At 42.9% G+C, this 14,315-nt stretch overlaps 2 protein-coding genes across 3 annotated transcripts; one reads left to right on the forward strand and one right to left on the reverse strand.

The window, feature by feature from the left end:
* Positions 1–320: 320 nt before the first annotated feature.
* Positions 321–10,655, reverse strand: znf646 (zinc finger protein 646). Of its 2 annotated transcripts, none has more exons than XM_022190893.2 (4): positions 10,270–10,655; positions 5,866–8,678; positions 4,570–5,649; positions 321–3,662 (listed from the first exon to the last, which is right to left on the reverse strand). In XM_022190893.2, the coding sequence occupies exons 2-4, from the start codon at positions 8,460–8,462 to the stop codon at positions 2,771–2,773; spliced, it is 4,569 nt and encodes a 1,522-aa protein (XP_022046585.1). In that variant the 5' UTR covers positions 8,463–8,678; positions 10,270–10,655; the 3' UTR covers positions 321–2,770. The 2 variants fall into 2 exon arrangements, with proteins under 2 accessions (XP_022046585.1, XP_022046584.1); XM_022190892.2 differs by lacking the exon at positions 10,270–10,655 and adding an exon at positions 9,413–9,768.
* znf668 (zinc finger protein 668) lies at positions 9,969–13,390 on the forward strand. Its single transcript, XM_022190894.2, has 2 exons — positions 9,969–10,104; positions 10,683–13,390. Exon 2 carries the CDS (start codon positions 10,691–10,693, stop codon positions 12,671–12,673), a length of 1,983 nt encoding a protein of 660 aa, XP_022046586.1. The 5' UTR covers positions 9,969–10,104; positions 10,683–10,690; the 3' UTR covers positions 12,674–13,390.
* The last annotated feature ends 925 nt before the right edge of the window (positions 13,391–14,315 follow it).

Consider the following 14,315-nt stretch of genomic DNA (forward strand, 5'->3'; position numbering starts at 1 on the left):
CAATAAAACTGACAATTTTCAAGTACTGCAAGTGTTAATGTGCAAACTACAAAATCTGCTCCCTTTTTAAGTACCTTTTTTTTAGATCTCAATAACACAAAGATTTTAAAAAACAAACTACTAAATACGAACAAAAAACAGCCACACTGTATTTTCCAAATCTTTTAATTAATTTCAACTAGTTTTAAAATAATATTCTCATATTCTGAACTAAGATCTAACAAAGAAGTAAAAATCGACCCTTTAGAGTGATAAAATAGTTACATAAATATGAAGAGAATACTTTTGAATGTTGGAAATGCAATGAATCGGAACGTGTGGAAGATGCATTTTTTTATTACACAATCGCTAATCTAGCAGTTTTCTCCTGCCGCCACTCCAATGTACAGAGATTCAACCAACACTTTCATCCTAATATTTACAGAACTCTGAGATTAACATATCCGGCTGCGATGACAGGGGAGTGTTGAGTGCCAAAGGAGAAAAGAACATTGTACAAAAATAAGTCAATTTACTGTCAGTTTTAACCCCAATGTGCATGTGCCTTTGTACAGGTTAGCATGGCATATTAAAACATGTTCCAGTGAGGTCAACTAAATCATCAAAATTCAAACAGAGGATTTTAAATAATGTAACAAAATGGCACATAATGAATCCGTGGTACTTAATATAAGACAAAACAAGTGAGAGGGGAATCCAATCATGCACTAGAATGATATTTTGAGCATATTGCTTAATATATTACAACCCACAATCTAGCTGAGGTGAATTATCGAGCAGCCGGCTTGCTGCTTGTCAAACAACAGCAGACTGAATTATTATAGACTTTCTGTCCTCCTTAGGCTACAAGTGTCATCTACATGTGTGCAAATAGAAATCTCAAAAACAACAAACTGCAGAACCGCATTATAGAGCCCTCTGCAAACTACAAAGTAAAAACCTTAAACCCGACGCTTCGTCCTTTCTACGTGTCTTATAATATAGCTGAGTCTGTGTGATTACAGTGTATTCTCTACAATTAAGCTGCATGAGGCATTAAGTAGCAGTTGTTAGGTAGGCAGGGCTTTCGAGGTATTTCATACTTCTGACCAGTGCCAAACATTTATACATGAAATACAATGTCTAAAGGCATGAAAAAAATCATCGTGGATTGCTCTAAAAACAAAGGCCATGGCTTCTGACTGGTGCAAAGAAACCACCGCAGGGACAACAGGCACATTAAACAAAAAAACAACTCAAAGAATCAATTGCACATTTTTCACAGAGCATTTAGTGGTTCATGGACTTGAACATGAAACTGGTTCATCCTCGTAAATGAAACTCTGTTATGTTTGGGATAATACTTGTGCTTGGCAGAAATGAGGCATTTTTTTTGCCACATATATATACTTGTGTAATTCATATAGAGCATTTCAGATTAAATAAAAATCCATGAGGAGAAAAAAAGCAAAAAAGGAACCACTTTCATGTCACAATAGCAAAATTTTTATCGAGTGCTTTAAGATGTTTTTGCTGTTCGTGATCAAGGAGATGCGCAGATATGGAGATAAACTGGGAAAAAAAGAAAACAACAAAATCAATGGTTTACAGTTTGACAAGTTCAGTAAGAGGAGGAGGAGGTTTGTTCACATTAAACTGCTACAATCAACTTACATATTAGGCACTGGCACTTCAATGTAACTGATGCTCCTCCAAGGTTGGAGATGGATTACAGCATGCACAGCCAGTGGAGCTGCAACTAAATGTTGAGTGACTCTGACAACCGTAACGAAATTATGAAAGTGCTGAAATGGCACAATTGGGAACGAGAATGCTGTGCTCGGTTCAGCAACCGTTTAACACATCAGGTTAGTCCCTTTTGAAGGTTCACCCTGAGCGCTGCCAGTAGCACACGCCATCCTTGGCTCCGTCTGGATCGTTGTAACTGAAAGCTCATGAGTTACAAATCAACTGATGAGGAGTTCCTTAAAGGCTACATGAGTTTTAGAAGACCGTTTTTATACAACATTCATAGAAAGTTCTTCTAGTAAAATATGCACATAAAATTAACAGGAATAAATTAATAAATACATCCATTTTAGCATACAATGTCACTCGGCGTGAACTTGAATATTATTAGCGGTACAACTATTTACTTGATAATATTATTTTAGAAACTTTGCCACTGACCTTCGAACACATCCAGAGGTATTTGAAAAATAACAGGCTTGCCCTATTTGAAATCCCAACAGAAGGTGAGCAGTCCTTCAACACTGATGGCAAAGTTAACAAAAGGATCCAGAGATACATATAGTTTGTATGTTTTGTTTCCTAAGGAACTTACAGAGGCACTGAACACAATTATACATAGCAAGAATTAGAACAGTACTGTTTTTCAAAAACGTGTTTTCAGCGTTATTGTTCTTGTGTGGACCTGCGCTGCACTTCTCTGTTCACTTTGGTTGGTTGGATAGTCATTGAGGAATGCACGGAGATTAATGTTTTCATCACCTGCACCGTTTCTCGGGGATCCTGTGCATTTGTGGAAAACATTCAGGCCTTATTAAAAGCTGACTGATAAACCCTATGGAGACTTTTCAGTGATGTCACCATCTGTCGCAGAGGTAAGACTGGAAGTCAGTAATGAAATGTGCGTCTCTTCAAAAGGAGCTTCTGTCAGGACCAAGGAGCACTTTCTGAAAAAAAAATATGGTTTTACAATTATTGATAGAGGGAGAAATAACTAAAAGGGCCACCTGTCCACTTCTCCTGTATGCTCTGCAGCACTACTTCAAAGGAAAGACCCCATGTCCAGGTCCATAAATGCATTAGCATCCATGCTAAATGAAGAGTCGTAGGTCTGGTTGCTCTGGTGCATCTTCTGATGGTGCCTCAGGTTGGACTTGCTGGAAAAGCTCTTGTCGCACAGCACGCAGGCAAAGGGCTTCTCTTTGGTGTGTATCCTTCGGTGACAGATGAGCTGAGTGGACACACGGAACGCCTTTCCACACTCCAGGCACTGGTAGCGCTTGGGCTCGGTATGGATGCGTCGGTGGTTCTTGAGAGCCATCAGGTTGGTGAACTCTTTCTGGCAGACGGAGCAGAAGAAAGAGCCCGTTTTGTGGCTGTTCTTGTGGTTGAGGAGGGAGCCGGCGTGGCGGTACGTTCGGCCGCAGTGCTCGCAGACGTGGCTCTTCTCCTCGCCGACAAAAACGTCTCTGCTCTTCTGTGAATTAGGGATGCTTTCTGGAATATGGGACAGAGGCGGCGGGACTTGGTCGTGCATCCCACCCATCCCCATGGGCTGATCTATCCCTGAGTCCCAGCAGAGGTTGCTGTGTACGGGTTCGCTTTGCTGATAGGGGCCCTGAGCCGCGTGGTGCATGTCATGGTGCTCCTGGTAGCTGGCTGTGTTGGGAAAGCTCTGCTGGCAGATGCTGCAGACCACAGCGGTCCGCTCCTTGGAGTGCACCTCCATGTGGCTCTGCAGGTGGGTGACCAGACAGAAGGTTTTGCCGCACTCGGGGCAACAGTGACGCCTCATCTGGGAGTGTATCTGCAGGGTGAGAGGATCGGGAAATGTCTGGAGACACAGCGTGCAGTGGTGGAGGTTGTCGGAGTGGGTCTTTTTGTGGTTGAGGAGAGAGCCGGCATGGCGGTAGGAGCGGCCACACAGGTCACACCTGCAGCAGGGATATGTTCACAGTCAATCCTAATTGGACACTGCAACCCACATCATCTAAACCAAGGACTTCTACAACTATTAGTGGGCAATATTTACTAATCAGAACATTTTAGAGATGAAACACCAATTTCTCAGCTCTGTAATAAATTAAGTAATGGTGATACAGTTTTTAGCTAGCTCAAATGTATGTTAAACATTTCTAGAATGCAAATTCCAGTTACTTAAAAGTCAATGTAAATCAGGGTTTCTGCAGAAATCAGCCAGGTTTAATGCTATACTGTAAAAATTTTAATGCCACGACCATGAATTCAGCAAATTACACGGGTTTGTTTTTTTGGAAAAGATGATTTTTATATGAAAATTGTCCCTACATTTCACCATTTCTGAATCTGGAAACCACCCTGACCGCCCACGGGCTGTAGTCATTCTCCACGTTTTCTAACCATTTTTGCTAAAATTTGTATTTGCCCATTTCCCAGATCTCCTCCACCTGGTCCAGCCTGCCAGCCACTTTGAAAACATGCAGTTCTTGGCAACTGTACCTGACCGCCTGGAACAATTATTGCAATGCTTCGGCACGTTTATGTAGGTTTCACACATCTGACGAATCACAGTCTATAATTAGACACTATTATTGTCAAATATTTTTCTTGAAAACTGCAGAAAGAATTTTGAATGCCACTGAGAATCAAATTTTAGGATTTTTAGTACCATTTAAGGCCTTAATTTTCACAAAATCAACTTAATGGATGTTAATGCTTTTTAATGCCCTGCAGAAACCCTGGGAAATGCAAATGACAATATATTTAAAATGTATATTATTCCTAACATATTCACAACAAATGTCATGTCAGCTTTCTAAAATAAAAATTCTGGCAAATTAAGACAAAACGACAGCGACTCACGTGAAGCACTTGTCTCCCCTCTCTGACTGCTGCACTCCAGACCGTGTGGCGTTCTCCTGACCTCTGTGGCAGCGATGCCTCTTCAGGCCAGACCTGCCCTGGAAACTCTTTCCGCACACAGGACAGCTGAAGTGACTCACCACCCGATTGTGGACCCTCTGGTGGTTGTGCAGGATGCTGGCGAGGCGAAAGGCCTTCCCACATGTGAGGCACACATACTTCTTCTTCTGCGTGTGTATGCGAGTGTGATTGCGTAAAGCCATGGGGTTAGTGAAGGGCTTAGAGCAGAAGTTGCAGCTGAAGTGTCCTGTCTTGTGGGTATTTTTGTGGTTCAGCAGCGAGCCTGCATGGCGGTAGCTGCGATTACATATGTTGCACGTAAAGGGCCGCTCCTCTTTATTTGGAGACGCGTTTGATCGTGCATCTCTGCTGCCTGAAGGTCCATCACAGGTGTGGGCTGCCAGTTGGTCAACAGAGGGAAAGGTCTGCTTACATTCCTTACACTTAAAGGCTCTAGATTTTAGGCCTCTCCTGCCTCTGGACCCATCTTTTCTGAGGTCTGCACAGACATGAGCTAATAGCTGCTTCTTTCCTCTAAAACCTTTTCCACACTTTTGACAGGAGTGCTTTTTCAATGCAAAGTGGGTGCGCATGTGGTTCTTCATTGCTAGCTGATTAGAGTAAGTGTTGTTACAAACGGAGCAGTAATATTCACCTGTTTTATGTGAGTTTCTGTGGTTGACCAAACTTCCCGCATGGCGATAAGTTCGCCCACACTGGTCACAGGCAAAAGGTCGCTGCTCGTCTGTGTCCTCCGATTTCACTGAAGTCTCCAAGTTTGTTTGTATTGCCTTCTCTTCAGCCAGTTGCTTGCAGCGCCGAGTCGATGTAAAAGCCTGATTGACATTTGAAGTTAAGGACTGCATTCCTTCAGCTGACCTGGTCCCATTCATCTGCATGAGGGCCTGGATCTGGTTGTTAAGTTCCTGGATTTTGGCTTGGTTCTCTTTGTGCCTTCGCAGGTGGTTCAAAAGCTGCTTCTGAATTTTGAAGGCTTTCCCACACTCGTGGCACGTATGCCTGTGGGAGGAGACGAGGCATGCAGTTAAATCTGTGTTTGCAAAACAGGCAACAGTCTACACAAGGAATAAAGACATGACGGCACAACATATGTGTGAAACAAACAAAAAAAACCTCTGTAAGCAACTATTTTTGACAAGTTATTGATAATGTGCAACAATCCTGTTAAATGTAGGAATTTTACATGTATTAATGTGTATTCTTGCAGCTACTGACCTCTTAATATCAAAGTGGGACCTCTGATGGTTTTTAAGGGCCAACAGGTTGTAGAAGCGTTTCTGGCAGACAAGACATCTGAATACACCTGTTTTATGGGACTTTTTATGGTTAAGAAGGGAGCCAGCATGTCTGTATGACCGCCCACACTGATCACATTTGTACTGACGACCCCCAGTATCAACAGTTTCTTTGATGAGACTCGCATCTTCATGCTGGGCAATGTCATTTACTTTCACTTCCTCTTTAGTGTGTTGTAAATCGTCTTTCCTCTCAGCTGCAGAGCAGTCATGGTTTGTGAGATGATGGTAACTGGTGCAGAAGATGCCACACCTGCCACAGATGATGTTCTCCGTTTCCTCCTTGCTTTCAGAAACATCACTGTTCATATGTAAATGGCTCACGTTGTCCACCTGGTCCTTGTTGTGTAGAAGCTGATGACTAACCAAGTCCTGCCTATTAGCAAAGCTTTCCCCACATGTACTACAGATCATCATCTCACCTTGGTCTTCATCTTTCACTTCTTCATGGGAGGACATTGAAGAAGGCCCTGAGCTTGCAGGAGTACCATTTGACTGTGTGTGTCCTCGGAGATGACTCCTGAGAGCCCTCATGCTGGTGTAGCTGTTGCCACATATAGAGCACTGATACAGATCTCCATCATCATCTTCCTCATCAGTGTCATCGTCATCTCTGTCCCCATTCAGCTGATCGCTGCTCGGGTTTTCAAGGAAATTCTGCTCATAGTAACTTTGGTCGTGGTTACCATTCACAACATGAAAATCTACATCGCTTCCTGGATTCACAATGGCACCGAGACCATTACTGGCCTGGAGGTTTGAGCTACTGTCATAGTCACTACAGGTGGTATGTTGCTGCTGTAGCAGTGGGCAGCTGTGAGACTTAATCCCTGCAATATCTGCAAACGTCTCACCACAGTCTGCACACATGTGCCTTTGCATCATGTGTTCATTGTGAGGTAGATGCACAGTCATATCCTGGGAAAAGTCCTGATTATACTGCTCATGGTACAGTTCTCCATTGCTGTGGTCGACTCCATTTTCCTGATCCATACCAAGCACAGGGTGATCATTGTCGTCGCCCTCATCATTGACATCTTGGGAGGAGAAGCAGCCCTGCTGGTTGTCCAGAGTCAGAGGCTCTGATGAGAGCCAGTCTCCCTCCGTCTTGAGGTGAAACGATGATGGCTGAGCTTTGTGGAGACGTAGATGACTTTTGAGGGCGGCAAGGTGAGGATAACTCTTTCTGCATATGGAACATTGGTAAATCCCGACCTGATGCGACCTTTTGTGGTTGATGAGGCTCCCAGAGTGCCGGTAGCTTTTGCCACAGATTTGACACTTGAAGGGACGCTCATCAGAATCTACAGTTGAAGTCTCTTCTGCTTCAGTTGCACTGCCAATATTTTGTGCAGGCATCAGGGTAGGACTGAGAGTGTTTGCGTATTCTCCCTGAGTGCTATTGGAAGGTGGAATAGGATTACTGGAGCATTCTGAGTACACATGGCCATTACTTCTAATCTTCTCTGGTGGTGGATCAAAGCGTCCGTGATTATCTACAGATGACACTGAAGAAATATTGTTTATGGGAGATGCATAAAAATTAGCCTCAGGTGAAGCAATACTGTTGTCATATGATACATTGTGGTTCTCTGACACAGTATCGTGAAACCCAAATGAAAGAGATGAAGAGTTGTGCATTTGAATGTGTTCCTCAAACTCATCATCATTCGGGAAAAGTACCTGACACAAATGACAAAAATTTACTGGAGCATCCTGGCTTTGAGGTGAAAACTGGTCCACTGGTGTGCCTGCATACGACTCCCCGGGTGAACTGAGGTCTGTCCCGCTTCTTGCCTTGTGAGTTCTCTGGTGGCTGTAGAGGGTAGCCATGTTATTGAACTGCTTGAAGCACACTGTGCACTCAAACATTCCCACTTGGTGTGTCTTTTTATGATTGGTCAGACTTCGATGGTGTATGTATGATTTGTCACATATATCACATCTGTATGGTCGACTTTCTGCATCATCACAGGTTTCATCATATGTAGCCTCCGACTTGTCCTCTGATGGACTATTTTCTGTAGAATCATCAACATTGGCTGATTGCTCACTAAGATGCTGTAGGTGATCATTTTCAATTTCTAATTCATGTTCTTGTGCGGAATATTCCATGTCCGCCTTAGTATATGACTGCTTCTTCTCTCGTCTGAACATATGAACCTTCTCATGTGTAGCCAGCTGTGTTGCCAGACGAAAAGATTTTCCACATTCTGCACAAGAGTATTTTTTTTGTGAAGTGTGGCTCCGGAGATGACTCTTGAGGGCCAAAGCATTAGAGTTTTCTTTACCACATATGTTACACTGAAAAGAACCCACTTCGTGAGTCTTCTTGTGGTTAGCTAGGCTACCAGCATGCCTATAACCACGTCCACATTCATCACATTTATATTTGCGTTCTTCCTCTTCTTGCAGATGAGCATCCATGTGTTCCAGCAGCTCGTGCATATCATGACATACCATGCCACACTGTTTGCAAGGAAACCCTGTTGCCCTGCCTGAATCTTGCACTGCCATTGCAAGATAATGACTGAATGAAGTGCACCAGACACAGCGTGTGTGAGTATGCAGGATAGAAATGCATTAGATGCCTTTCTTGTCCTCATAAAAAGACATCAGTTCTTTTCAATAAGGTCCAAGGAACGTCCAGGGCAGTGACACCACTTAAGATGTTCAACCACTTCCACACAATCCACAGAGGGACTTGAGATTGGGGAAAGCAGGGAAAGTTAGCTGTTGAGGACAGGAGAGACGCAAGTTAGAGCTATGGTCAATACATTAACAATAGACAAATCAGTATTCAGCTTTATGTAGTACGTAATCTAAACATTATCAGATGCTACAGATAACTTATCACATGTTTATCCAAGAGAAAAGCTTTGACAGATTTAGACTTCCTTTCAATGATCACAATAAAAAATACCTCAAGTAAGCTTTACCCTTACAGAAGCTAACTTGTGTAACAAGAGTGAATATCACATATTTTTTCCTTTATCCCCGATCAATCCCTGAGTCTGTGGGAGTCAATATATTTTAGGGAGAAATAACTATCGTATGTTAACTGAATCGGGCAGAAGGCAACCACATTTTAACACAGACATGAATGTAGGGAGAATGTAGATAGTGAAAAACAGCCCAACATGTTCTGCTACATCTCTGCACCAGTAAGCTAACTGAACTCGCTATGTCAATAAACCGGGAGAGCAATCGCCTCTCTCGTTACATATGTGTCGCCACAGCAAATACAAAAGTTTCCGGCATTATAAACAAAAACGCAATGAACATACGTGTTCTCTTTAGGCTTTTAGGAAGAGCGAAGTGTAAATTTTAAAGACGAACAGTTAGCTATCGTTCGCGAACTACCAGCTAGCACCATCATGGCTAGCTAAACAAACATTGCACCAAAACGCCAATAAGTCGCTTAAAATGCGGAATTACAACGTCAGCGAATGCATATAATTCAATACCTGAAGCGGCGCTGATTCCATACAAGCCCTGAAGATAAATCTTCATTTATTATTTTAAAAACGTTATCTTTATGGAAAGGGCAACCCCCTTTTCTCCAATTGTCTTTTTTTCTTCCATCCCCATTTCCACATTGCTCTTGTTGCTAGGAAACAGGAAATGTGCAGCAGAGAAATACTTCCCTCTGTGAAGTAACTCCGCTGGCTAAAGACCCAACTGTAGGTCTCACGGCGTTAAAATAATAAAAAAAAACGAATAATGGAGGCAAATAAAAAGCAACAACATACACGATTGTGTCAAAATGCTGCTGCAGCCTTCTACAATACGTAAAATAACTTACGGAGGCTGCTTCAGACAGCTAGCTTAGCTTACGTTGCTAGCTCTGCCATTGGGGTATGAATGTTGAAGATAATGTGCGCAGCAACTATTTTTCATGTATGACAGATAGCTGGCGAATTTTATTAGATACTATCGGACAATAACAGTGTTTTTACATTTTATTATTTGTCTTATCGTGATGTTTTACATTTAAACGCATTAAATTGTTGCACACTTGGCTTGCCCAAAGCTGTCGTCATCATGGTCCTAGAGCCGTCCCCCATCCTGCAGCCAGTCAACAGCAATCACCGCGTCTCACAGTAAATGCAGCCGCGTACCGTGACATTGTGGACCAACTATTAATGCCCCAAGTCTGGTAAGAACCTTTGCTTCTTTACTACACTCATATTAGCCAAATCCATGCTGTATATATCATGATGGGGATGACACTGTCGAGTGAATGCTGCAGCCGGTCCTAAAGCCAGCCATTTTGAGTTAGTAAAAATGTTTAGCCAGCAAGCTAGCAAAAAAAGAAACGTACTTATCGTGTCCGGCTGCCCTCAACACCATCCCACTGAGTCGTGATCTTTGATCTTGGTCTCCGGTTGGGGACATGTCAGGCATTCAAGCACTGTGATCTCTGACATTGCATCGGCAACTTCCTCTGGCATCAAAGCGGTTAGCTTATTGTCCCTGAGGTCCTAATGCCAGCCATTTTGTGATTAAATGCACACCCACATATTTCTCTTATTATGTGACTGGACAATTCTGATTTTTTTCTGGTCCATCATCATCCTCAGTCACTGAAGACCTGCTCTACATATTCATAGCTATCAAACGACTTGAGCTCAGTGGTTGTGGAACAATTTTCATCTCATATTCTTATGCTCCAAATCATTTGTTTATTTACATAGTTATTACATAGGTGTATTTTTTCTAAAAATGTCTTTGCAGATATTAAGATGGCTTCTCCTCAGCCTGGCAGTCCACCTCTTGCAGAGCAATACACACTTCCTGCACAGGAGGATGAAGAGAGTCAACAAGATGAAGAAGTGGCAAAGGATCAGCCTGCAAAAAAACGTGGCAGAGGCAGGCCCCCAAAAGCCAAACCTCTCTTCAAATGCTCTTCATGCACAGAGGCTTTCAAAAATCCATCAGCTCTGCGGAGCCACAAGCTTTCAGCACACGTGAAGGAACGTCAGCAGCAGCACCAGTGTTCTGAGTGTAGTAAAACATTCTCCAGCAAAGCTCAACTCTCAAAGCATGAGCGCACTCACTCGGCCCTGCGTCCCTTTCAGTGTCCTGACTGTCACAAGGCGTACAAGACGCCAACAGAGCTGCGCAACCATAGCCGCTCTCACACTGGGGAGAAACCCTTTGTATGCACAGAGTGTGGTAAAGCCTTCATGCAGGCTATATGCTTGAGGATCCATATGACACAACACAGTGGGGAGCGTCCTTACTCTTGCCGTCAGTGCTCCAAAAGCTACCCAACGCTGTCCAAACTGAAGGTGCACATGCGTTCTCACACTGGAGAGAAGCCGTACTTTTGTGCCGAGTGTGGGAAGAGCTTCGCAGATCCCTCGGTGTTCCGGAAACACAGAAGGAACCATCAGGGCCATCGGCCATATGCCTGCGACGTGTGTGGAAAAACGTACACAGAATTGAAAGATCTGAAAAACCACGAGCGTTCCCACACTGGAGAAAAACCGTACCTGTGTTCAGACTGTGGCAAAGCTTTCTCACGCTCCTCCTCTCTGGCTTGCCATCAGCGCATCCACTCCCAGAATAAACCATATCAGTGTGAGCAGTGTGGTAAAGGCTTCACTCAGCTGTCCTCCTACCAGTCTCATCTCCGCACTCACTCTGGTGAGAAGCCGTTCCTCTGCCCACAGTGTGGCAAGATGTTTTCCGATCCGTCCAGTTTCCGTCGCCACCAGCGTGCTCACCTGGGTTTCAAGCCTTATCCCTGCGATAAGTGCTCCAAGAGGTTCCGACAGCCGGCTGATCTGGCCGTGCACGAGCGCGTTCACTCTGGAGAGCGACCTTACAAATGCCAGAGCTGTGACAAGGCCTTTGTTGCATCCTGGGATCTGCGGCGTCACATGCTTGTCCACACCGGTCTGAGGCCCTTCTCATGCACTGAGTGTGACAAGTCATTTGCAGAGCGCTCCAGCCTCAACAAGCACCGCCGCGTGCACTCTGGAGAGAGGCCTTTCAAATGTGAGGAGTGTCTGAAATCATTTGTTGTATCCTCAAGCCTTCGCAAACATGAAAGAACTCATCTAGCTGAGCAGTCTGAGCAACAACAACAACAGCAGCAGCAACAACAACAACAGGAGACAGAGACTGGATCAGCCTCAGGCTTCGCTGCCCACACAACCCTCCCTCAGTTCTCCTGCACACACTGTGATGCTACATTTGGTACCTGGGATGAAGTTCAGGCCCACGAAAATCTTCACTCCACTGACTCTGCTCCTTCATCCGTCACCAAAATTGTGCCTCTGGGATCACATGTCTGTGAAACCTGCCATGCAGAGTTTGCACAGCTGGCAGATTTGCAGGAGCACGAGAAACAGCATCCCAAACCGAGGCCACATGTCTGCAGCAGCTGTGGCAAAGGCTTCCTCAACAAATCTGGACTGCGTAAACACCAGAAGATCCACTCCACCAGCAAACCTCACAGCTGCCCCCACTGTGGCAAAGCCTTTCTGTTCGCTGCCTACCTTCGCAAGCACTTACGGACTCATGCAGACGCTACAACATCAGCCACCCTCTCTGACCTAAACATTATTCACACAGACCCTCTCCCTTCTCCTCCCCCAAGTGAGGTCTCTCCCTCCACTGTTGAACCCAGCGCTATATCTCTGACGGTTCCAGTGACGGTACCTGTGACCGCTTTTCAGACTCTTCCAGAGTACTTAGTCAAGGAGGAGGGACTTTAAACTTTTTTCCTTATTTTCTTTTCAACTGTTTTGTAATTTTAGCTCCACATACTTTTAGCCAGTGACCTTACATCATTATGAGATGATGGGTCAGAAATGTTCAAAATAACCTTTAAATATTCAAAATAGTCTGTTTCGTTTGTGTCGTTAGCATTTGCTCATGTTTTATACCGACATTATATTTGAAAAGTGTTACATATGACTGTTTTAAAATATATACTGTACTGTAAGTATCCCACTATTGAACTGTCTTATCTGTTGTAATATCTTCATTACAGTGTATTGTGGCAAAAACACAGTATATACCAGCCACTGTAAATCATCAGTAAAATATATTTCCTGTGATTTAAAGTAAATATGTTTTTTTAATGTATTTGTAATTGCAGCTTGTCTTAATTTTTTTTGCATTCTTTTGTTTTATATTTTGTTGAAAAAACAATTTGAAACTGTGTCACTGTGTAGCAGTATTGTCTGATTATTAAAAGAAATTGTCAAACTTTTAAGAATTCAGTGGCATTATAAAGTATTCAATCGAAGACATAGCACTTTTATACAAATACAATATGTGATATGTAACTCAGTAAAATTCTGTTGTTTTTCTTCTTTGCTGTTTTTGTTCGACTTATATTTTGTACATATTTTTGAAAAAAAAAACCCTCACATGTATTTGATGATGACACTTTTTACAGCACATAAAAGACTGAACGCAAAGTAAAAGTGGTTGTGTTCCATTAGTGGACTGCTACTCTTAGAGGTAACCTTTCAAGTGCTGCGTATGTCTCCTTGAAATACATTAAGATTCATATGCACACACAGAGCTTTATGCATTTTCTGTGACATTTAAGGATGTTTACAAGGAAAGATTTTATGATTAATGCTGTCATGCTTCATTATAATCAAGGACTAGTATATATGTGACATAAAGCAAATGTTGCAAGTTCCTGCCGTTTTATAGACACATGCACTGCCAATGATTTTAAAACATTTTTGTGTTCAAATTAGAGATTTTTTTAAGAAGCTATACTGCTTCCATGAGTTTCCGTTCCAATACATTATTTTTTTATAAGTAATTTTTTTTCCTTTTTAATGGCCAATGTTAGATATTTCACTGTTCAAGTGTTGTCTTTTTGTTCTAGCTCCACTAAATCTGATTTATGTACACTATCAAATTAGACATTACAGACTCCATTAGACTGTGTTCAGTCTGTGCTTCACTTGTCTCGTATTTTATTCTGAAAAAACAGCTGATTTTAAGTGTTGTAACAAACGAAACCTAAAATTCACAACGAAAAAGATCTATCACAATATAAAAGTGAGACTCAAAGATGAAATGATCTGTCACAAAAATAACTGTGTAGTTACTATTTTGGAGTGTGTTTAGTTTTTTAGCGCTGCTCCCCATGTTTTGGCTTCCTGTGACTCCACCTGCACCAGATACAGCATCTTGTACCGAGGTCTGTTATAATACTCCAAGTCCATAATGGAGCTTCATCTTTGAGCAAAACCGACAGGACTCATGGAGCTGATTGACCTCTGTGTCCGCTCAGTGACCCAGAGAAGCAGCTCCAGATGCAGGTAGGATATGGCCATTGACTCCTGATGCAAGATGGGCATAGATCTCCACATAGAGAAAATTTAGGCC

Source organism: Acanthochromis polyacanthus, chromosome 19 (assembly GCF_021347895.1).
Source record: "Acanthochromis polyacanthus isolate Apoly-LR-REF ecotype Palm Island chromosome 19, KAUST_Apoly_ChrSc, whole genome shotgun sequence".
In the NCBI taxonomy this organism is placed as follows: Eukaryota; Metazoa; Chordata; class Actinopteri; family Pomacentridae; genus Acanthochromis; species Acanthochromis polyacanthus.